The following is a 25,926-nucleotide window of genomic DNA, read 5'->3' on the forward strand; positions in this document are numbered from 1 at the left end:
CCTATATGTTTACTTCACTGATATGTTGTCCATGTTGCCGGCTTTGCCTCCTCTGACTGCTCAGATAGAATTAAGTCTAATAAAGCTAATGTGATCAGCCCCTGCATGCCCTCTGCTCTGCTACCTGGTCATATGACGACCAGTCGTCAGAAGCCAGGCCAGCTGCCGTCCTGACTCACTGGATCTGCGGTACATCTGAGCAGTTTACCAGGGTCCGCTTTGTCTAGTTTAGCTGCACACACCTACTGTAAGCTGCGCCTGCCTGGGTGTGGCGCCCCATTAACCAGATGAGCATGGGAATATGTTTTTATTTTTGCAAATGTGTGTTTAGAGCTGATTACATCGACGACTTAAATACGTCGATTTGCATGAAATACGCATTGCAGTGTTTCTTTAAAAAAAGCGCTTATCCAAACTTCAAAAGTGAGGAAATTCATAAAACAGAAAGTCAGGCACTCGAAAGACGTTTTTCATTGTTAATACTTTCATCCATTAGAAAGCTGTAACATGACCATTAGCTCAAAACTTACTTACTTACTTGCTAAAAGAGTCAAATGTAGGCTGATTGTTAGTTGGTGTTCAGAGAAAACTAAACGGGCTCAAGAGCGGATGCTAATCAATCATTTCAGCGCTGTTTTCCAGTGCATTCACAAGTTGTAAGCAGATTGTTTCCGTACATATAGACCTATAAAACTAAACAACATTAATTTTCATGAAGGTTCCGCTCCATGTGGGTGGAAGCAACCTTTAGCTGAGATTGTCATCACAGCATGAAGGTTTTTCTATGTGGAGTTTCCATGTTGTCCCTGTGTCTGCTATGTAGCATGTTGGGTTAATGTGAGTATATGGGGGTGGCCCTCTACAGGATAATATAGATGCATTTCCAGATACAATCAGCACAAGTCATTAAAGTTCAAACATACTCTGTGTATGCTAATTAATGACAGAATATAGGTAAAAGTGGGGTCTTCATTTATAGATATTGTGTTCAAACATTTATTAGGAATGGTTCGGTTATATTTTAGTTCCACAATCAACTAGTCAGAAAACAGTCAATACATTCATTTAATAATAATAATCAATAGATTAGTCGACTAATCGATCAGATCAATCAGCAGCCCTGTCTGTTTATTTGCTTTCCCTGCTTATAATGTGCACACAGTTAACAGGTGGAAGGTCACAGGACAAAGCGAGTCCGAATGCAGGCTTCACAGTGTGCACGGATTATCCTGTAGTGATGACAGGCTCAAGACCCAGACTTTGACCTTTCAGACCAGTCAGAGCCTCACAAGATTGTTTTCAAACGTCTTAGATTTCATCGGGTCCAGTCCAGCCAGGACCGGGTTGTGACCGGCTCAAAGTAACCCGGGGGAGTGATGCAGGCAGTGATTTCTGATTACCAAGAGGAAGAAGACATTTGATAGGATATTTCTAACTTAAGTTGTTTATACGAGTAATTTTCCAACTTAATTCGTCCCACATTTTAATGTTTGCCACACAGTTTCGTCTCGAGGGCTAAATCTAGTCTGTGTCTGTGTCAGTTAATGTTAACAGGGAGAGCTTAATGTAATTTTTGTGGTTATTTTGACAGTCGTGAGTGTTCCCTGCGTGTTTCTCCTCCATTACTTCAGTATCGGTGCCATTCATCTGCAGCCCGCCACTATTAGCAGGCTGATATCAACATCATAGCATCTGTGATAATAAGAATGTAGTAGAAGTAATACATTTATTAAAATCAACATAGTATTGGTGATTTAGCTCAACAAACGTTCTATAACCCTGTGTTTTTTTCTCTCTCTCTCTCTCTCTCTGTCCATCTGTCCTCCTCCTTGGTCCTTAGAATCGTATGGAGGAGAGTAAAGCTCTTTTCAGGACCATCATCACATATCCCTGGTTCCAAAACTCCTCCGTCATCCTGTTCCTGAACAAGAAGGACCTGCTGGAGGAGAAGATTATGTACTCTCACCTGGTTGACTACTTCCCAGAGTTTGACGGTAATCTGATTACTAGTTTCTAAGAATTATTGCACATTATAAGAATTTAGTCTGCTCATCCCTGAGTGGTTGACTGAATTTAATCAACCACTTGAGCCACTGTTTAACCTCCACCATTAATTATTTTAGGAACCTTGTAACTGCATATTTTTTATTGTAGAGTGACACCTTATGGTTAAAGCCCTGCACTACAGTGCAAACTGTAAAGCTAACCGATATCCATTCACCCCAAACATTCATTCATTGTCAGAGGAGTTTCAGAGAACTACTGCCATAAACTGACCCTGTGTACTTCAACCTGATGCTGCCACTAAATCATGATCAAATGAAATAAAGAGCATACTTTCAAATAAAAGGGTCCCTCTTTCTCCCAGGGCCCCAACGGGACGCCCAGGCAGGCCGGGAGTTCATCTTGAAGATGTTTGTGGACTTGAACCCAGACAGTGACAAGATAATCTACTCCCATTTCACGTGCGCCACCGACACGGAGAACATCCGGTTCGTCTTCGCGGCCGTCAAAGACACCATCCTGCAGCTCAACCTCAAAGAATACAACCTGGTGTGAAGGAAAGAGAGAAAGAGGGAGACGGAGCCAGCAAGACACCTGCAGCAACCACACCCACCCACACACCCACAACGCAATGAGTCCAGTTGTAGAAAATGCGCATCTGCATGAAATGCACTGCTCCTCGCGGAGATGAGCATTTAGTTCACCAGACAAACACTCGCAATGTTCTGCCCCTTCTGTCCCCTCAGATCCTCGGGTCACATCTACTCCCCTCCTTTCACAATCACACGCAAAACTCCTGAAATATATAACACTCCCTCTGTTTGTCCTCCCCTCTGGTGGTGTTTTGGTCTGCTCCTGGGCTCCTTTTTGCTCCTCTTCTGGCCCTCGATTGCGGCTCACAGTTTTCTTTCTTTACACTACATTATCACTCGTGCTTGTGTGTTTGAGGTGTGTAGAGGGCCTTCTCTGGGTAGCCTATGCTTTTAAGGACAAAGGGCTCTCTCCCGTTCTTATTTAACCCATGCATGCTAAACACTACAGCATGAGGACATGAGCCCAGGCTGCAGTATCTGGACTCATCTGCAAAGGGTAACTAACTATGATAGAAACATATAATCAGGCAGTGCTGGGGTGCAGCGAGGTACTTGGTTCCCCTGGGTCTTTAAGTTTCTTTGATTCTTTTTTTTTTTTCTTCTCCCCCAAAATCAGAGCACAGGAGCTCTGTTGAATGTAAATAAAGTTTTCACGCTGCTCACACAGAGTGAGGGCTACACAGAGAGACGTCTTCTCTGTTGACTTCTATTTCCAGTTACCGTCTTGGTTATATTATTACTGCTATTATCCACCAATTAAAATCGAAGATGACTACTCAGAGGAGCGCAGCCCTTAGGAAAAGAGTCGCATTATGTTTCCAACGCACGGTTTGAAGTGCATTAGGAAACAGAAACACACTGTACATCAACTCGCCTGTAATTTTGTATCACATTGCCAAATTAAAGCCACCTGTTTCTTTTTTTTTTCTTGTAAATATAATTACGTAGCCAGTATCATATTCAGAAGTAAAACATGTTTGGGAACTGATATTACCAAAATGAAGTGTTGGACGGTTTTCCTCTCCTCTCAGATCGTTCAGATGTCGACGGCTCTTTGCGGTGGCATCTTTCACGTCGACGGTCGTCTGAATCACACATGTAACAGTACCGTGGTTCATTTTGTTTCCGTTGGCGGTGAGAATGATTTTCCTGTGCACGACGTGTGAATGACACCAGATCAGTACGGTGCAATAGTCAGCTGTAGATCGAAAAATAAAGCTTCTTGCGTTGCCGCTTGGCTTCAGTCGGTTGGCTTTTGTTTTGCCATATTGTTCGGCCAACATTTGATAACCTGTCACATAAAGCGAGAGAGTAAATAGTTCTTTTTTTTTTTTTTGTGTATGTCTAATTTATCAATCAGATATGTGCGTTGTTGATACAGTAAATGAGACTTCCTCCCTAGTTTCAGCTCAAAGATTTTTCCAACCTTGTAGATTGGGGGGCGGGCGGGGGGGGGGGGGGATTTTATACTGCTGTAAAATATCAAGACTATTTTATGGACAAGTGTTCCATCTTTCTAATGATACTTCATATATTTAGCCGTCGCCGTTCTGTTTTGAAATGCTTGACAAAGGAGAACGCGGTTTCCCCCGTCAGGTTTGTGCTTTATGCAAAAAGTAAAACAAAAACAGACAAAAAAAAAATACTTGGTGGTTTAAATATTTACCGTTCGAGGATGCTTGCAAAGTTTTTTTTTTTTTGTAACTTTTGAAGATGTGCGTTGGCTCTCGGTACCAATCCCATATCGTGCGTCTTGCCTGATAAGTTGTTTAAATATTCCATTTAAGCTGAGAGTTGATAGAGAGTTGGCTATTTTTGTCTTCACAATGTAATTCAGGTAAGTTTTCATAACCTTTTCGTCACAAGGGCTACTCCTAGCAGCTTTGGTAGAAATGAGAGGACTCTATGGGCGGCATAGAGCAAAAGGTGCAATTAATTAAACGGGGAAGGGGCTGGGGGTGTCTGGATCACGAGTGTGTTGACATCCCGTTGAGGGTGATGGCTGCAGATTCAGTGAGGTATGGGGGGGGGGGGGGGGGGGGGGCTACATGACATTCCTGAGGGACGTCTGCTGGCTGTTTGGCTCTTTGTTCACTATCTTTTTGCCTTTAGAGGAGGAGAATGGCTAACGTCGAAGACAAGTGGAGTTTCCTGAGGTGCACATTTTTAGTGTCCTAGCTGTCGCACCTTACCGCTCCTCTTATCAATTATGTGCTGATCTTTTTTGACTCTTATTATCTTCTCCACTATGTGCTTATGCATATTTGCCTCTTCATCGGTAGTGTTTCTATGTTTGGCATTGGCTGTGTTGGGAGTCGGGGTGGGGTTAAAAAAAAAAAAAAAAAGGGGAGTGCCGGGACATTTTTGATTTTTACGTGCACATTGAAAACGCTGGCAGGGGTCAAACGAAACATCAAAGTGGTTACTACGCATCCTGCTGCGCTCTTTGTGTTTGAAATAGTTTGCCAAATGGTTTACAATTTTTTTTCTACAGAAATCTTGTACAATCTGCTCAGTTTTAGGGTAGTCTACTCACCCCGTGTGTTCCTTAGCCTTGACTTTTAGTCCCACGTAACCAGTGAGAGTGTGTTTAGAAAGCCATTATCTTTTTCTGAAACATTCAATGAAGGAGGGACGTATACTTATGCTAAGTGCCGACACATGTTTTATTAAATGACACTGAAGATGTTGCAGAGATGTTTGGTGGTGATCCTTTTTTTTTTTTAAAGCATGTATTGGTAAAGGGTTGATCTCTGGTGCTTCAGCCAACATTTAAAGGCCTTTTTTTTGTCCCATGTGATGTTTTCCACACTCACTTGCGAGTTAATTCTGCAGCTGCCAGTTTTGTATTTCAGTCTGTGGGTTAACAAACAAATTGACGGCTTAATTTGGCGAGGAACATTGTGTTCTTCTTTCAGTGTTAGGATAACATGGTGATGTCTGTGTTTGAAATTCTAAGCTTCCAGAAAGCGCACTGTTCCCCTGAACCGTGGCTGAACTTTTAAGCCTTAAGGGCGGGTGTTTGGTCTCTTGCACCTCATTTTCTTATGGACGGCTTGCTGTCCTGTGAGTTGACATGAGCGGGCTTCTACGTGGATGACAAGAAAATAAATAAATAAATAAAAAATGAAGGGCATCTTTACATCTCGTCTTGATACAGAGCCAGAAAGTCACATGGCTACACTACCAGTGATCAGAGCCATCAGAGGATCAGGGTCAGCCATTTAAAAAATCTTTTTTTTTTTTTATTATTTGTTTGTTTCTAAACAAGAGAAGCTTTGGACGACAATCCAGTACAGTGTGTGCCAAGCTAAACCAATCAACAGAAAAGCGCTGAAAAATCTGTTTTGACTTGACCCTGACCTCTGTGGTGGAGAAAAAAAATAAAAATATGTAATGAAGCTTGCGTGCTAAACCTCGGTGTTATCGTATTTATTGAAACACTTGCCAAGTGAAGGTACTGAAATTTAGGTGGTTATAACAGCGAGTGAGTGAACATGCTGCGGGTTTTTTCGTCCACCATTCTCCGCTCTGTGGGTTTTTTCTTTTTTTTTTAATTTCCTCTTTTATTGGATCGGACTGTGTATTCTTTCTCTGGGTCGAAGGCACTGAAACTGCACCAATGCAATGGGCCTGCATCCATGCAACTTAGACGTCCATTCAAGCGCGCTCGTTGGTACTCTGAGGTGTGTGTGTGTGTATTTGTGCGTACACTTTGATGGCTATTGCTTATGCTTGAGATCCATTCTGGTTCTTGGGATGGACATAGTGATATTAAAAGCTATCTTTGCATCTTGTTTTCTTTTGGATGGTTGACACACCTTGACACATGTATTTAGGACCACTTAAGACGACACTTTTTTTTTCTTTTCTTTTTTTAAAGAGTTAAAATAAACTTGTGTAGTGGTGTACAAATTGAACGTAATGTATTTTTGTTTGATTTTCTTTCTTTCTTTTTGTTTTTTTTAAAGTATACCAAATGTAAATTCTGTACAATGAGTGTGCCAATCCCCTTTCTTTGTAAAGCCAGACTCTTAACAAGTGCCAATGTTGTAAAAAAACAAAAAAGGAAAAAAAAAATAATAATAATCAGAGGGCCCGTGAATTTCATGGTCCAGTTTTTAAAACAAACACTAAAGTATGTGATTAATTAACAACAACAACAAAAAAAAAATGGACAATTTTATTCTATATTTAAGATTAATGATGAACTGCTGTTTTTAAGATAAGTGTCATTTTAATTGCATGTGTTTGTCAGGTTGGGGAGGGAGTGGGTGTGTGAGATACTCTATTCATGCAACGCCCTCAAGAAAAGGGTCCTAATGGTTATTGATTTACAGTATTTTAGCCATATTTCTCTTTTTGTATGTTTCATTTCAACCACTGTTGCCTGAACCTCATTCAAACATGAAAATGATTTTTACATAACCTTCTCCTTTAAATGTTTTAAATTGGAATAAAATATGTTCCTATACTCTCTCCTTGCATCCTTGTACATTTCCTCTTGAGGTGGGGAAGTCCTCTATCATGCTGTGTGGAAAACATAATAGTGATTTTAAAGTTCAGCATATTTCCATTACCACTATGTTGTTGGGTTTTTTTCATAATTTATGAACACATTTAAAAAGGTATTGCTATGAAGAATGGCTAGATGGCAGCTGTAACATACACTGAACAAACGTATAGGATGTGTTAAATTGACTAAAATCTGCATTGATCCTGGTATGGTGTTTCAGCATAGATTTAATGAGAGGTCACTGGTTCAATTCCCTGTAATGACAAATTTTGAGACTGTGCAGACAAAAATTACAGCAGCACTCGTACATTTTTATTTCATTAAGTGTATTATCAGCCACTATCGCAAAAGGGATTGGGTGACGTATATATAAATCCTTGTGTTTACAGTAGTCGGATCTGGGTGTCTGTGGAGACATTCCCGCTTGAAAATGAAAAGCTGTGCACAGTTAGTGATACCGAATCATTACCCGGCAGCTATTTTTCTTCCAAGGGGTGAAACTAACATTCACCCAATTGACTGGTGGTAAAACGCAAGGAACACTGTTTGGACCTCTTGACAAGTGAGGGCAAAAAAACACACCTGCAGTTACACCTTATTGCCATAGGGGCCGCCAAAGAGGAGGGAAAAGATATGTGTTTATTCACCTACACACCATACATGTCAAACATACGGCCCGGGGGCCAAAACCGGCCCGCCAGTGGGTCTAATCTGGCCCGCAGGATGAATTTGCGAAATGCGAAAATTACATAGAAGACATTAACTGCAATTTTTCCAATAAAAGTAACTGCTATTCCTGGGGTTCACACAGATTTAGTGGACATAACACAACACTGAAACCTAGAACTAAACTTTTTCGTAAGAAACGTCCAGTCAATAAATGTAAACATTTTCATAATGTTCTTCTTTGCACTAAAACAAAGGGAAACATTTGGAGTTTTCATTATTTATAGGTAAATATGCTATCGTGTTACTGGTCTGGCCCCCTTGACATCAAACTGGGCTGTATGTGGCCCCTGAACTAAAATGAGTTTGACACCCCTGACCTAAACAATATGTTAATAAAAACCATACGGAGCCATGAAATACTGTCAGTCATTGTCCCAATGTGCTACATACACACAGACATGACATGACCACACTGCTTCTATTACTATAACTACTACAATATACAAGTGGAATATATAAGTACAAAGCTTGAACTGTGTAATGATTTGTAAACTTTTATTGATACGTACGGCTTTAAAGTATAGCCACAAGTAGAAAATGTAGCTATATAATGAATGTCAAAAGCTGTGCAGAGGTGTACAGTGCGAATGTATTCATACAGCTGCACAGAATATTGTGCAACGAACGGTGACACAGTGGAATGGTCCATTGTAGATAAGTGGCTTATGTAATGCTTTATGGGTGTGTGTGTATAAATGAGCATAAAACAATACTCAAGAAATGAAAGGTTTGTATTAATAAGAATGAACTTCAGCTCTGAAGAGGTGTGTTATTACACAAATGTATATATTCAGTAAAGACGATCGCTATCATGGCCACATGGCAAACACGACAACGCTTACCTGTGTCCCACTGAGCACGCCACGGTTATTGTCTTGGCAATATTTGTAGGAGTTTAGGGTGTTTAATGATAGCGAGTTTACGTTATACAGTGCATTACATCAGCACAATCTTGATTGTCTTAAGATATGCCTGAAATAAATATATATATATAGACAGTAGAGGTTCATCCAGGTCATGGTATATCCAACAACAACAACAACAAGGTGAATGAAAAAAGGGCAACTTTTCATCCAAGCAGCTTCTTCAGTTCTCAGAGACGAGTAGGGAGGTGGGGTTTAAACTGGGACATCTGTGGGTGTCGACCATCAAAAGCTCACATTACTAGGCTCTGTAATGACCAGAGAAACCGTTTTTATCCTGTTTTCTTTCTCCGCTGAATGGCACTCTATCGACCCATAAATGGGCCGAGACTCCAGTCTCGAGGTGTGAAAGCGGGTGAAAGTTCTTGGGGGACAGATGATAAGATGTTGTAAATTGATGTCACGCTATATCTCAGCCCACCTCCCTTTGTTCAGAGAAATTTCAGACACTCCTTCTCCCAAAACACCTGTCTACTCTGGCTTACATGTGTACATTGTGTACGCTCAAAGGAGTGTCATGGACTGTTTTTGTTGATATGGTGCTCCAGAATAAAACCTGTTTTATTGGATATAAAATCATAATGACATGATAAAGAAAGATAAAGGCAGTCTTTTGCCTCAAAGGCATATTTGACTCTACTGTTTAAGTACTTTTGCTGGACATGTAGTCAAGTCAAGTCACGTTTATTTAAATGTAATTGACCCAAGGTGCTCACAGAAATAAAATATATACAGTAATAAAAACAAAAAATAAAATAAATAAAACATAACATAAATGAAAATATAAAATAATAATAATAATAATAATAATAATAAACAGATTATGATTGTAGATAAAAGAACATATGGTTACTGAAACTACTACTACTAGAGAAAGATGTACAGTAAAGTTAAAGATGCCAGTTAATATAATACTGAAAAGAAATAGAAATAAGATAAATAAACAAACAAGGGGAGAAATTAATGGACATTATAGGCCAAAGAAAATAGATGGGTCTTTAAATTTGATTTAAAACTAGTGATGGTGGGACAGGACTTAATTTCTATAGGGAGATTATTCCAGAGTCTAGGGGCTAGGGCTTTTTAAAAAGCCAGAAATTATTTTCACACTGCTCACACATTTCTGTATAATTTTATTACTTGGCGTGTCTTCAGATAAGGTCATGAGTGCCCCCTGACATCCACACCTCTCCCTCCCCTGCTGAGCCTGTGTGTAAGGGGCCGGCCCGTCCACTGGGGGCGCTGCTCGCTCAGACATGGGCTGAGGCTGAGGCTGTAGATCCGCGGCGTGTAGATGTGCTCTTCTAGCCGCTCTACTTCTATGTGGGGCGTTCCGCTCAGCAGCGTCGCGTCTAACCTACCGAGCTCCAGGAATGGACTGACTTTATGGCTTCACTACCGCTGCCAAATCCACTGTGATTCCCCCAGCAGTGCTCGGTTCAAAGGAGGAAAAAAAAAAAAAAAAAGCCTGAGAGTTTAATACTCGGAGAGCGTTTCAGTTTTAAATTGATTTAACCGTCTCAGGGGAAACAACGGCTTTTCTTTTTTTTTTAAATCCCGCTCGCGTGACTAATTTGTAGCCGTTGAACGTTCGAACGGGATTCAACTTAAACGAACCCGCAGACATTTTGTTATTTCCGAGAATTACATCGTTGTTGTTTTTTTTTTTTTTTTCTTTCTCTTTCTCTCTTCACTTTGTCATCCGTGTGCAAAGAAGAGAGCGAACTGAAAGCTTTAAAGGGGCCAACGCAAGCCGTGAGGAAGAAACCGTTGTTGTCCTCCCTCCGCTCGCTCGCTCGCTCGCTTTAGCCACATCCAAACGGCAACGGCGTGTGCGTAACGTTATTAATTTACACGCGCTGAGCTCGCACCGCTGCCGCTCGTGCGCTGAGGCGGAAAAGCTCGCAGCAGCAGCAGCAGCAGCAGCGATGAATCATTTTGACTGACAGCTTTTGAAGAATTAGCTAGCTTAGCCTGCGAGCGCTGATGCTGGCTTCCTGCTCTCAGACACAGTAAATACGGGCTCGGGACAGGTACAAGCCGAGTGGCATTGCATCACCCAGATAACAATCTTTTTTCGACCGCAAAGTCCGCCACTTATATCCGGCTGAATTTTTTATTTTTTTATTAATTTTTATTTTTATTTTGTGGAGGGGGGTCCGCTAGCTACTGTTAGCTAGTCATCCTGCTAACGCTGGACAGCTCCTGTGTGCGCCTGGGCTAGCTGTGGACAAAGGACCAACGCAAGGGGGAAAAAAAAACAAACACCGGCCACACAGTTAATCGTGTTTGGGAAGGAAAGCAACAACCAAGGAACTGACATGATGTTTCCACAATCAAGACACTCAGTAAGTGGTTTTTAATGTTGACATTTGTCCAGTATTTCACACATAGCAAGTGGTAAATGAATTATACATGCAACTTGTGCTGTAATTAATATTTTTTAAGTAATAGAACATTTTTTATGATAGTTATAGTATATAATGTTGGTTGGTATGTGCATTGTTGAGTTCTGGTAAATTCTGGAGAATATGTATGGGTGAAAATAACAGGGACTTCAGAAAAAAACTTTTACATTTGTGCTGATAACAGTTTCCTGCACACGATGGCATTTTAAGTCATCCACCAAATCAAACAACTTTAATGAATGCTGACATATTTCACAACCACCACACAGCCTTACACACAGCCGGGTGTCTTGGTGACTGTAATTTGGTTTTATCCTTCGAAAATTGCCAAAATAAAACCAGATATTTACCAGGCGCCTTCCTGTTACGGCACGTCTCAAGGGTGAAAGGCAAAATAACAAAAGGCGTCTGCTCTAAAAATGAACAGCACACTGTTACATTCAGGTGGGTGTTTTTTTTTTTTTTTTATGACTGGAAAATGCGCACATCTCCTCTGTTCCCCCCCCTTAAATCTCAAGTTTCCATGGTAACAGAAACTCAGTCCAGGCCATGCATTCATCAGTGATGAGGGCTGACAGCCCATTGGTCAAACATTTATGTTTAGCGACTGACAGATTGGTGTCAGTTATCGCTGTTGAATTATCTATCTGCCCTAGTCCTGTTTCAGAGCAGCCGGACACTTTAAATTAAACAATCGTAGCCTATTTGACTCGCCATAGACTCTATCACATATATTAAGAAATCTGCCCACATCTCAAAATTTGATTCCATATCTGTGTTTCGCCTCCGATCTTATCCCAAGCATTTAATATTGACTATTTGCCCATCCCGATCATTTTTTTTGCATGCGAGCTTTTCTTATCTTGCATATATATTCTTCTGTGCAGCTGTATTACCCACAATAAACTTCAAAATCAATCCAGTTTAAGCCTAACAGCTAAATATTTCTGCAATGTGTTGGGAAACAAAAGCTGTTTTATTTCACAACATAACAGCAAAGCCTTGTTTTCTTGTGCAAAAATACCACTAAAGAAACAAAGTAAATTGGCACGCTCTTCATAATTAGCTTCGTGGTATATAGCTTCACTTGAAAATTCACATTGTCGCAACAAATAGTAAATCACAAATCTGTGTAGACCAGCATTATAAAACCGTACAAAAGAAATCTCTTTGCAGTTCTGTAAATCACTCCCAGGCAAGCGTGCATGTTTAGTCAGGATCTTTAACATTTGGTTCTGGTTTACCCTCCAACATAAGACAAAAAATGTAGCTTGGCTACATGCTTAGCTTTACTTGGAAAGCTAATTTTATTCTATATTTATACTTTTGGGGGTTTTTTTGTTTGTTTTTTTTACTTATGGCTTGAATCTGGACCAGAGTAACCAATTTCGTTCCTTCCCATGTACCAACATGTGTCGTAATGACAGTAAAGAATCCTTGAATCCTTGAATCCTCAACCCAGTCTGACCTGATCATTTTAAAAATGCCTCGAATGACCCCGATACCGCTCGAGATAACGCTATTTCTCACCGCCTAGTTTTGTGGGATAACAAAATCAAAGAAAACCAACATTGTATTTGAGTAAGCGCGTTGCAGGTTAAAAAACAAAGCAAAGAAGGCTATTATGTTGTTAGGAATTTGTGCCCTCTGCTCCTCTCTGGCAGCATTTTGTTGCCACCACTGGTTCTTTTTTTTACTGTGGAAAGGGTAAGTGTTGTTTGCCGAAGCTAGAACCTGAATGTCTTGTGACATGAAGGCTGTGCCCTTTGGCAGTCGGTCTGTGTGGCAGCCTGATTGTGCCGCGCTGTGGTTGCTGCTGCCGATGTGAGTTCTTCAGTCTAGGGAGCAGGATGCGAGAGAATTTGGGAACCTCTGGTCGCACCCTGGTTTTGTCAGATGGGTGAAATCCTGTGTAAGTGGTTCGTCCTAACAAGATCCGACCTGCAGTGCTCTGAAAACGGTCCTGCTCAATTTCGCCTGCAAATCTATAACGCAATCATTTCTCATACAAGGTCAACCAAGGTCTAAATAATCAGAGATGTGCATTTCTTAAAAGAAAAAGAGTAGTAGGAGTATCATGGAAAGTATTGCATCCAGATAAAAATGTATTATTAACAACATAGCTGTTTTTTTAAGAGAGGTAAAAAGACGGCATCTGCCTTGAGTTTGTATCCGCAAACAATCCACTTTATTTGTATTGGTCTGGGATGTGAAAAATGGCGTTGGATCCCTGCTAATTATGGTGTTTGAAAGTATTTCACATTTGCGCACCACATTAGAGGATTGGAGAGAATATAGAGAATTACTGGGACAAGATGTCGTCTTAAGCCAGATTTATGGTCATGGTCACTTCTGCTCTGTAAGTATGGGGTTGGTTTTCGGTCTAGCTCTGTAGCTTTACACAGTAGCCTGACATGTACATTCCCAGAAATGTGACTATGCGTTGGGGCGACGCAGGCTGCAACGGCTGCGATTGGTCCAGAATTCATTTGTGTCTTAGTTAGGGATGCACCGATCCGACTTTTTCAGTCCCGATACCGATACCGATGCCTGGGCTTTGTATATCTGTCAATACCCGATACCGATCCGATACCATTGTTGAATTAATAATAAACTGCATACCTTCCACCTTATGCAGGAATTCGGCGTGCTCCTTAGCATGGTGCTTTTGGATGTGCTTGATTTAAATTGGTAGTCTTGTACGTTGCAGTACTACCACCACCCCTCGAAACATTTACTTTGCAGACATCGCAAACAGCCGTCGAACTAGTTGGCGTGGCAAGCGTGAAATATCTCCACACAGCCGACTCTTTAGCTCGCTCCACGTTGCTTAAATGCTCCAACTCGTTCTTCTTCTTCTTCTTCTTCTTCTGTTTAATGGTGGATCATATCTTCACGACATATACCGCCACCTACTGGACTACTACACAGGATCTCCAAGTCGTTCCAGCATGCGACGCACGTGCTGCTAACGAATGACGTAGGATCTGCTGCGACGGAGGGAAACAAAAAACAAAAACCTTTTTTTTCCGATCCCCGATCCAGCTATTTTGTCAATATCGGGGCCGATATCCGATCCCAATATCGGATCGGTGCACCCCTAGTCTTAGTGGCTGGACTAGCTTTCAGTAAAAGATCTTCACATCATGCCATACTCGGCATCGACTAGCATAATAGCGGCGTTATTTCAGAACGATGCCAACACATCAGTGCGTGCGCAGGTATAAACGCTACAACTGGTGTAGCCTGCTATGGCATAAGCTCCGCATAGATCCATCGAGGGAGTATAAACAAAGATTTACTGGGACAAAATCCCATCTTAGACCTCTGCTTTGAACCAATTCCCCTTCCTTTGGTCGAAGTGGTGAAGCAGTCACCCCCTGATGGTCTAAGAACTTATTCACCTTTTTTCAAGGTGATAGCAGCTAGACCACTCCAGTCCTGCCTGCCTGCCTGCCTGTCTGTCTGTCTAGGGGGTTATTTTTCTAATCCAATTGAGTGCCCTTATGCTGCTTGATTGGAGTATTAAGACCCAGCGCACAGGATTAAAAATGGGGTTTGGGAATTTAACGTGTCTCTTTTCTCCAAAGCTGCAGCTGGTTCAGTCTTAACTGGGTACAACTCCCAACCCCTCTGACAAATGTGCGCCTGTGTGCTAACCCGCCTCCTTCCACCGAGGCTTTGCACACACGCGTGTCTTCCTCCTGCGATTCTTGAGTTGCCGCTGTTTCTCACCGTGGTCCCAACGACGGAGAGAACGTGTGACACACCCGTATAGACGAGAGTGACAAAGATAAGGAACTGGAGGACGAGAGAGTCACAGAACTGCCTCATAATGACAGACGATGGATCGCTACGACATACTCCACTGAATGTGTGCTCCTATTTGTTGGCCTTTGCTCACTGAGTGGTATCAAATACCATTCTGGCGTAAGATGCGAACAAAAGCTTTGCATTTCTACGATATATATATATATATATATATATACACAATCAAGGATTCGTGTTTGACTCACAGAAATATGCTGTGTTGGTGGTGGTGGTAGCGATGTGTGGTCACACTGCATTAAAATAATGTTAATGCGTTTCCTGTATTAATCTAAAAGCTGTTGCCTTTACAGAGACATTTGAAGCTATTTATTTTGTTAATGTAAAATGTAAAAAAAAAAAAAATGGCAGAGGATAATCAGCTTTTAGCAGTTTCATATTTATACACAAGGGTAAGATTTAACTCTGTGTTACACTGGGCTAGGCCATATTCCCTATTCGGATGGTTGCTGCTTTCTTTTAAAATAAAGATTTACCAGTTAGTTCTTTTACCTCTGGCTCATCTAGACGCAAAGAAGGACGGAGGTTTCCCAAGTTTTAAAATGGATTCATGTGTACGGTTTTAATCCCCCCCCCCCATGCCAGGTTATGGGCTCAGTTCATTGGTTTAAGAGGGAAAAGGGCCTCATTTGATTGTGGCACAGCGCCTGACCCAGTTGACAGCATTTGCCATATTGTTTGGTTGTTGATTAATCCTAATGCAGCCTCAACAAAGCTGGCTGTGGCGGCGTGAAAGTGGAGCAGCAGAAAGGCCCGGTGCCAAAGTCGAAGGGAAGCGCAAGTAATATGGAGGCGAAATCTCTCAAGTCCCCTGAGCCAGTGCTCGACTGTGGAGATGGCCACAGGTTGCACGCACACACACGCATGCCCGCAGACACACACACACACACAAAACCTCCCCCTCCTTGTCTCCCTTTATCATGTGTTTCCTCCCAGATCTGATGTAGTGGTGGGAGGGTCAGGGGCAGAGGGTGCACAGGCATTATTAAGCCCACTTGAATTAACAGAACAGCCTCCAGCCTTTCCTCTAAAGCCTCCAGCTGGGGGGAGCTTAATCCCCATGGTCCCTTGTCTCGCCCATTAAACAAACTCCCCCCCGCCCCTGCTCCATCGCTCTGCTGCGCACACACACACACACACACACACACACACGTTCCTATGTGTGTGCGTTTGAGAAACGTGTGTGTGTGTCTGATGTGAGGTACTGGACATTAGTGCATGTGCGCACGTACACACAGACGAAACCATGAGAACGCGCAAACGCACACTTTGGCGCTCTTCTGTGCTGATAATTATTGCTCTAGTACATGCATAGAAATAAAAGGATTTTTACTCAACGCATCACCAACGAGAACACACACACACACACACACACACACACACACACTAACAGGCATTCTTACCAGCCTCAAGGGTCTTATCTGCTTTTTGTATGTGGGGAACAAATTGAATGCGGGGCTTGACACACGCAGACCAGCAGATGTCTGGGTCATTAAGGTTAGGCCAGCTGATTAGCATGACAAACAGAGCCCACCATGTGCCCCCCTCCGCCCCAAAACACCACCACCACCACCACCCCGCAGGAGGACCCTGCTTTTGAGTGGCCGAGTTGAGGCCACGGGTCACAGGTGATGTTGATTTTTGTGAAGGGCCACAGTAGATGATTGTCAAAATGCTTTGGGGTTGGTTGAAAGGGAGGGGTGTAGACTAGTTGCAGCCCTTCTCTTGTTGAACACGCACACTCAACTAGGCAGAGACGACACACGTGAATACACATTGAAACACTGACTTATACCCCCTTTAGGCCAGCTACATGCTTTGGGGGGTGGGCTTCACAAACGCATGTGTGCCCTCAAAACTCTGCAAAGTCACAAGGGTGGTCACCTTGCTGGGGCTGCTCCTTTTCTGCCTCTTTTCTTCAACACAGAAAATTCTAAAGCAGCTAGAAAACACTACAATGCCAACGTACTTCAACAACAACAACAGTTTTAACACAACAAAGAACATTCAACTTTGGCTTTTCGTGCCTTCCTCTTCTGCCGCAGAGGCTTTTGTGTGTGTAGCTGGCGCCAGGGAACTCTCTATTAAATGAGTTTGAGTCAGTTTTCACCCAAATATAGTGCTAATGTAGTTTAAGTTGCAAAAGAAAATGATGATTGGTTAATATGTGTATCCATTCACATATTGGAGCATTGAGCTAAACTGTTGAGTGTGATGCAAACCTTGAACGAATGAAAAAGATAAGAAGACACTCTGTAAATACAACATGTCTTCCGTTAATGAGCGTCCTCATGGACATGTCCACATGTACAGTTGGCCCAAATAAGTAGGCTGAGTAGACATATAAATATATACGCACACACACAACATATCTGCAGCCTGTTTCGAGACATCGTTCAGAAGTGTGATGGCAAAGAGGAAAAATTTTGCTTTAGATAACAACTTAAGCGTTACACCATCCCCTTGGATTTCATAGGACTCACCAGAGAAGCATTTGACTTGAAGGAAACGCTGAATCAAGGTGACAGAAAGCATGCCAACGCTTTTTTGAATGATGTAGTTCCCCGCTGGGCCAATCACTTATAAAACTCTCACCTTGTCTTTTGTTTTAGAATTAAAATTTACATGAATTGTTTAGAGAGGCGCAGAATATAAGAAAATGTAAATAGAGGCAATCAAAGCCAAACGTATTCAAGTAAGACATCTGTCGTGAAATACTACAAAGATTAACAACGCTGACCGCTATAATAATGAAATGTGAAATTTACGTCCTGGTGCAAATTGAATTTACTTTGCGTGTGAACTTGATATGAATTATAAATTAATTAGAAACATAAAATTGTATCTTACTACAGCTTCGTTTTTGGAAATAAGACTTTTTCATCGCACTAGGCCACTTTGCTTTACTCTGGAATACCGCAGCAAATTTACCAGAAAGAACGTGAATGCAAATAAAAACGGATGTCGTCTGTGTTGTACCGTGGTTTTTAGCTTTTCTACACAAGCTACCGATGTGTGTACGTATGTGCGCGTGTTTTTCTGGTGCATTCATGGACAATGCCTGCAGGTCGATGTGGAGGTGGAATGTAGTACAGACTGTCATTTTACAGTAATTGACAGCTTTGTTTGTGTGGGATGGCCTTTTTTTTGTCTATACATTATTCTCTTTAAGTACATGCGCAGATTTTGTCTGTGGCTGAAAGATGGTCTGTGTCAAAAGAGAAAAATGTAAAATGGTAATGACTTTTCGCTGATGTGTGCTTGCATGTTCGCATCCAATAAAGAGCTCATCGGGGAGTCTGTGTGTGTGTGTCTGTGTGTATTTTGGGTTAGCAGTGAGCATGGGGGGGATGTGTGTGTGAGTGTGTGTGTGGAGTGGGAATTGCATCAGTATTCAGGAGGGGCTTCCTATGAGGCGAATGTGGGAGGTGGGAAGAAAGGAGGGTGGTGGTGGGTTGGGTAACCCTTCCCCAGAGCGGAACGGTGCGATGGGCTGGAACAAAGCGGCTCGGCGGGAGGTGACTTGATTGGCCCGTCCCAGGCCTGGCCATGGCCCACAGACCTGCCAAGCCCAGGACACTGCAACAGTTCAGACAAGAGAATTAGCCGCTCTGTACATGTGCCTGAGAGCAGCAACGCCGCAATTGAAACAATATGTTGGCTCATCCACACCAAAATCCAATTTATACACTATAAAAATACAACATGGCAATAACCCCCCCCTACCCCCTTTAGTCCTGGAGGGGGGGGAGCTGGTGAAGCCAGACATCCACAATGAAAAGGGACTGCTTTCTGTCATGTTGTATTCAGAATACATGTTGGCAGGTATTGTCGCCACCCTGCTGTGATAGAGCTGGCACCCTGCAGTTCCTGAGTGCACATCAGGGCTTGCCAGTCCCGTAATTATTAAACATGCTTGATATTTGCAACAGGACATCCTATCAGTCGTAGTAATTACGTTTTTTGTGAATGTTTGTGGATATTCTGACGAGAAATAGTGTTTTAAACGATGCTGTGGGCACGTTGCTAAAGGTATCGGTGAGGAGACTTGAGTGAGAGTGAATATTTATAAAGCTACCTTCGTACCGCAGGAACGTTTTTCCATGGACTATGCACTCGGAGCGTTTCCGATGCAGGAACCGGAGCCTAGAGTTATGGAAAAAAAACGTATTACAGATATGCAGAAACTTTTGGGTGTAGCTTACAGCGCAGAATTTTTCTGCTGTTTTTCTGGCTGAAGCCGTCAGCCTTGGGGCGGCACTGGCACAAGAGGCAGAAGCGAAAGTCATCTGCATTCTTGAGAGAAATTAGTCTGACAGCAAAAGTCTTAAGTAGTTGTTCCAAAAAATAAAAACGCTCGACAGTCTGGGTGAAAAATAACTCACAATGACCAATGGGCCATTTTCTGTTTGTTTGTCTCAGCATGTAAAGATTACTCATTAGCATAGACTCAGGGAATAACAATTTAGATATTGTAAGGTTTTGTGCACACACTTTAGTGCTGGAACTTCAATATAACCTCAACGTGTAAAGCACAAGCTCCCTGGTGCACTCCAGCTTTCTGCTTTCATCGTCCACTTACTTGTTGCGAACTTTGGGACTAATCTTCCTCTCCACCCTCCCCGTCTTTCCTCCTCCTCCTCCTCCTCCTTGCTCGCTGTGGTAAGTAATAACCTTGGTTTTTACAAGCAGGCATCAATCATCCGCACAACCGTACTGGGTGTAATCTTAAAACCCCCCCCTTTTGCGAGCCTGGCTTTAATCTCAGCCATGGTCTCCAAACCCACAGTACTGTCGGCCTCACCACTTTCCCCACTCTTGACAAATTGCCCACTTCCCTTGGCTTTGCAATCTCTGCACTCTTTTACTGTGGCATGTGTGTGTGTGATATAGTATGGCTTCCCCAACCTGTGTTTGCTCTATTGGTGTACATGCCTCTGTGAATGTGTACGTGTAGTCTACAATATCTACACACACACACACACACAAAAGCATGGACATTTTTTTGTCCATTTGTGTTCGCAGGGCTCTGTGCCTAGTGTCATGTTTGTGTGTGTGTTGTACTGTCCGCTTAGCTTGTCTTGCGCACAGGGTCAAGATAGTTCTGCGGAGTGGGGAGGGAAGGCAAGCCATGCCAAGCCTATGTTTGTAAGGGCACTTCACTCGAAGTGATAAAAGTAGAATAATCCCCTTTAAATCGTCTTAACGAGGTCAAATCTGTTGGGCTGAAAGAGGGATGTGTGTGTGCATGTGTGTGTGTGTGTGTTGTGGGGATAACGCTGCAGAAATGGGGGTAAGCCTGTGCTTGGTTTGCGAGAGATAATAATCAAAATCAAATTCCTGGCCGAAACAGGATTAGGCTCTCCCCGCGCTCTAAAGCCCCTGTCCAGAGCGGCTGAAGACACAATCCTATTCCTCAGCCTCTCCTCTCACACACACACACACAAACAGCAACACACACTTACATTGCAAGGCTTCCCTTTGGTCCAGACAGAGTTGGCTGGGGGTGAACTTGGATGTTGGCCAGTTAGCCCTGTCCCTCTCTCAGATCACTGGGCTCATATGTTTCAGTCCAAACACTAATCCGGGATATTTAGATGGAATTGTTTGGTTGGAGCTATTCTTAGACGGAGGATGTGATCTTGTTTGGTGCTGGTATATTAGCAAGAGGCTTAAGCCACAACGTCTGGCTCTGTGAATCATGTCATGATGGATTTTCGCTGAAAGGTTTGCCTACATGTTAAACACGTACTCCATGTGTTCTGTTCACCAATACACGACAGGCAGGAAATAGCTGTAGCAGTGTCAGGAGTTATTTTGAAGAACAAAAAGCTAATTTACAGGACGTGATAGCGGCATTGATGTGAACGTACCCCACTCAGGGGCCGTCCACACGGAAACGCAGAAGTTTTTCATCGTTTTGGCCGATCGTCCACACGTATCCTGTAAACGCATAGCCCTAAAACGCACTTTTCTGAAAACGGGTCCCAGGGTGGAGAAATTCGCAAACGCAGCTCTTGCGTTTCTTTGTGGACGGACACAAACGGAGAAAACGATGACGTCATCGCCACACTCCCGAGCAGCCTTCCACCTCCCGAGAGACGTCTCGTAACAACATCAACAACAATGGCGGACTACATGCTAGTTTTCCTGCTGGAGAAGATGTTGAGCCTATTAGGGTTACCAGGGCAACATATCACGCTCCTGTGCCACCACGCCGAGCAAAAAAGGCGATTTGTAAACAGCGCTCAAGATTTGTGCGCATGCTCCGCCTCTTCCTCTCCGTTTTTGGTGAATTTCTGAAACTGAGGGGCACTTTACACGGAAACGATTGGAGGTGAAAAGCGCAAAACATTTTATCGGATGTCCTATATCGTTTAGATGGTGACGGCGTTTTTGGGGGTTGAAAACGCAAAAAAGTGAAACCACCCTCCAGAGTGGAAATCTTAAAAACGCTCCACCCTCGCGTCACCGTGCAAAGGGTGAATAACGCAAAACTGCGTTTCTCGTCGAATAGAAATGACGTGACAAGCATGCGACAGGACCGGAAAAACAAGTAAATAATATGTCGAGCTCCGCGATGGAGGTTCAACAGGCCCTAGCCGCAATAATTTGTATCCAAGTGGTTGTTTTGGTTAATGTATTTCGCGCGCTAAGCGTGGAAAAGTAGAAGAAAAGTAAATACCTCTACGCAGGCACTCTTGGGAGTGTTGCCACCTAGCCATCTGGCGGTATACTGCATCTATGTGTATGAAATTTCACACACTTTTGCGTTTCCGTTTGAACACAGATTTGTTTCAGAAACGCTGGTCTAAATGCGGAGTTAAAAGTGAAAACGAAACGCCACTTTTGCGCTTTTGCTTCAGATAGTTTCCGTGTAAAGGTAGCCTGAAACAGCGCCACCTATAGGCCTGGAATATGAAGTAGCGTTTTCGGTCGTGCTGAAACGGACCTGTGTGGACGCGGATATTTCTTGAAACGATGATCGAAAACGGAGAGGGAAAAGATCGTTTTCGTACGTGTGGACGTGGCCTCAGACACAACTAAAAAAAAACACCAACTGCTTTGTGGGAGCAACAAGACAAAAGATAACATCGCCAGACGTTGCTCATGTTTTTTTTTTTTTTTAAATGTGTAAATTTCTTTGGTTTGTTATGAGACTATGGTGTGGGCACCCTGTGGCCAGCTGCTGTAGTTTTGGCATTTGATGGGGAAACAGTGGAACGATAAAAATAAGACACAGCAGTAGTCAACCTTTCAGCAAGCTCTGGGGAAGTGACAAAAAATGTGCAGATATACAAAAATGCCAGACACGCTCTTAACCAGCCATTTATTTGGGATTTCGTCATCTTCTGCAGAGGAACCTCAATTGTGAGTCCCAACCTTCACAGCATTGCAGTAGCTTTCTTAATTGAGTTTCTGCTGGATGTCTCTGAATAGTTTAACGAAGCAGTGGATTGAAACCAGCATAGCAGTCGTGCTTTAGCAGGCATTGTCTTTGGTGTCGGTGGATATTTATGGTGGAAAAGCTGGATTATTATTAAAAACTCAGTATCGGCGAGCGCCCAAATGTGAGTGACTGTATTTGTTCTGAAAATAAGTGGTTTGGTCAATCCCTCGTCGTGTTTATCTAAACCACACATACTGTCACTCGCATCTAGGATTAAATTTACCCCTACAATTTGTAATCTCGCCACCGGACCCAACTGAAAAAGACAAATGAATAGTTTGCTTTTAACAGAAATCCGTTTCTTTTCAGTCGTTTTTTTTTTTTTTTTTGGAAAAGTGTTATCCTTGAATAATAATGTGTTCGCGTCCATCCTCTGCACTCAGAACTGAGCAGCGGGAATCCGTGATGGACGAGGCGGGTGGCTCAAATGGCATCCTTGAGACTGTTGCTATGGAGCAAGCAGGCAACCTGGCATTGAGAAATAGGCCAACGGTTCGTCAGTGTGGATCCTCTGCTTTCATTTAAAAGTGGGAGTGAGATAACATCCAGTCATTAGTGAGTGATTACAATGCCAAGGCTCCATCCCTGCCCCCAACACGCAAACACACACTTGTATGCCACACACAAACACACCCCAACTGAGATGTAAACAGTCAGGCAGTGCTCCAGGAAATACAATCCCCCCACTGCCACTACCCTCAGGCAGGATTTATACTGAGGAGGATGTTTTCCAATGTATCCTGCTGTTATTGTGTGTGTGCGCGAGTGTATGCGCTCCTCTCTCTGTCTGTGTGTGTGTTTGTGATGTACTCTGCTTGCGTGTGTAAATGCTCCACTGTATTCATGTATTGTCGGTGTGTCTAATCGCTGTAGTGTGATCTGTGTGTGCACTCGCAAAGCCGGGCTCCTTCCCTGTAATCTCCATCCCTTCCCATCGTTTTTTGTCGACTGATCTATGGAGCAGAAACGGCCTTAGTCTGATTCTTATTTAAAATAGACATTGTGGTTCACAGTAGATTTCACATGGATTGGACCAGATGATGAGGCCGGGAAGGGGTGGGCGTGCGGGGGGAGCGACGATGAGTAGGCTTTGGGTGGGTAGGGGGGTGGGGCAGCAATTTCCTGAAACGATGAATCCCATTTATTCGCTGAAGACTGTCTCAATTGCCACACCAGCGCACAAAGCTTTTTAATGCTTTAATTACGTCTCAAAGGAGCAGGGCAGAATCAAATTAGAGATTGTCCTACATTTTAGGTGCCGTGCATGAGCGTTTGTGTGTGTGTGTGTGCTATGCAAATTTTTTTCCACGCAAGGAAGAGCGTGTGTGGGCCGCTGTGTCCTTGTGTATGATTCATGGCAGGGAATATTTGTTCCTCTGGCAGCCGAGCATCGTGCGTAGAGGCTTATCACACCCAGCACACAGATGTGCGCACACAAAAATCTGTCCCTCATACTCACTGTTAAGGCTTTCTCTTACGCTCTATCACACACACACACACACACGCTCATCTTCCTCTGGCCCACTCACACCGTCCAGCATATTCCTCCGTAACACAAGCAAAAGCACACACACATATATTAGCCTAGCATCTCCCTTTGCGCAAAACACGTATTCATTCCCGCAGCGTGGAGGCACCTTTTTTTTGTCGCGGCAGATGGCATGTGTCACAATATTACGACAGTATTTCATTAACATTATGGGCATCCATCTGTTGTGGGCTCTCAGGTCCCCGTACAGCACCTTGTTTTGGTCACTGACACACAGAGAGAGATAATAAACATTGTTAGCAGTTTATATTGCATGGGGCTTGAATAGGCTCACATACTCTGGTTGTATAGTAGCCAAAGTATCAGAGAATTGTCCTTCAGACTCTTGCCTGTTTATGTACTTACGTTGCATACAAATGCGTGCTCTACTTTAGCATTTGACTAATATGCTACTCTTGCCACTTTTATATATTACAGATTAGCAAAAGTGTTGTGGTGAAGTGGGGTTCTGTTGTAGGCTTTCTGTGCTTGATTTAGTTTTGAATAACAAATCTTTGACTGTTGAATGAATCACCTCCAGCCAAACTTGTAAATGAATCCCAGCCATCAGCCAAATATGGCCACGTTTGAGCTGAGCTCAGGCAAAAACGCATCCTTTGTGCTGCAGAGCTCTCTGATCCGTTAGAAATCTGTGAAACTTTTTTAAAGTAGAAGGGGAAGTGTGTGTGACATTTAATCTTGTATCCACAGGCAACCACATGTTGACCACTTCCAAGTACTTTCCTTTGCGCTGGCTGCCCGTGTTATAAAATCCACTGTATCCCTTGTCTTTGGGGTAGAATCCTCTGCCGTCTTAAGGATTTATTCCATCATGAAACACCGTACTGAAGGATCGGAATAAAGATGAGGCCTAATTAAAAACGGATAAGCCGCAGTTGATCAGCTCAAAAACAAGTTCATTGAAACACCATGGTTTGGTCTGATAACAGGGCCGAAGAGCGCTGGGTGTAATGTTTTTAGAAAATGCAAAGATTCAGTTTAGGTTCCTGATTTATTTCACTAAATAATAATTTAGCCTCCTAAAACATTACTTTTTAAATTGTTAATCTTCTCAATGAGACCTGTACGGTGTTGGGGAAGTAAATTCTACGTCATTAAAGTCCTAATCTGCTGCCTTGCGTGGCTGTGTGATGTTCTTTAAGACATATTTGCGTGCTTTTCTTGTTTTCGTCAGCGTGCTTTGCTTTTCTTTCTCTTGTGTCTTTGTCTTTTGTTTCCGTTTGCTTCCACCCCTGTTCCCTGCTCTTAACTACCTGGGGCAGTTGACTCAGAGAGACGTTGGTATTTTAAACGTTTGCATACTTCGCTTCACAGGGAGGAAATCGGATCTCGAGCAACAGCTCTACCCTCTGGCGCAAGTGGCTACCTGTACGTAGACACGTACAAAACATGCGCAACACAGTGCAGTGTGAGTTGCACAGCTGCCTGTAGCCAAGTGCCTTGTGTTGACACAGTCTCTGTGTGGCGCAGACCCATATAACTGCTCTGTTGTTTGCAGAGTTTGGTCCATGCCATACTGGCTACAGAGATAATGGATTTTTTTTAAGGTTTTTCTGCTTTACAGTCGGGGCCTGCGTCTCCAAGCAGCAGCTCGGTTTGTGTGGATCGGAGGTTCATGTGTGTGGTGGCAGCGTGATAATGTCAGCACTTCTCGTGACATTTGAAAGTGTAATGGCTGCGGTCACTGTATTTGCCTCTGTTTTACTGGACGGTGTGTGTGTGTTTTTTAAATGACCAGACAACTTTCTGTGCTTCATCCAGTCGTAATGCTTCTGAATTTTCCAGTTGTGGCCTTTAATGATTAGAGTGCCTAATGTAAAACGTGTTTGATACAACCCCAATTTGATATTTTTATTGCTATGTATGTTTTTACCCTGGGAGACTTAAGTAAGATTTCATCCGCAATCCTTAACCATGTTAGAGCCA

General features: G+C 42.9%; 2 protein-coding genes across 5 annotated transcripts in view; both read left to right on the top strand.

The window, feature by feature from the left end:
* LOC311491055 (guanine nucleotide-binding protein subunit alpha-11) overlaps positions 1-4,032 on the top strand; it is a 31,661-nt gene extending 27,629 nt beyond the window's left edge. For both annotated transcript variants that reach the window (XM_084548903.1, XM_084548902.1), the window contains exons 6-7: positions 1,841-1,994; positions 2,369-4,032. In XM_084548903.1, the coding sequence (XP_084405029.1) occupies positions 1,841-1,994; positions 2,369-2,559 (345 nt within the window). In that variant the 3' untranslated portion in view covers positions 2,560-4,032. The remainder of the gene's footprint in view (positions 1-1,840; positions 1,995-2,368) is intronic.
* A 6,482-nt stretch (positions 4,033-10,514) lies between these two features.
* The window catches only part of tle5 (TLE family member 5, transcriptional modulator), a 41,189-nt gene continuing 25,777 nt past the window's right edge, over positions 10,515-25,926 (top strand). For all 3 annotated transcript variants that reach the window (XM_084547709.1, XM_084547710.1, XM_084547711.1), the window contains exon 1: positions 10,515-11,113. In XM_084547709.1, the coding sequence (XP_084403835.1) occupies positions 11,087-11,113 (27 nt within the window). In that variant the 5' untranslated portion in view covers positions 10,515-11,086. The remainder of the gene's footprint in view (positions 11,114-25,926) is intronic.

Source organism: Chelon labrosus, assembly GCF_963514085.1.
Source record: "Chelon labrosus genome assembly, chromosome: 7".
NCBI lineage: Eukaryota > Metazoa > Chordata > Actinopteri > Mugiliformes > Mugilidae > Chelon > Chelon labrosus.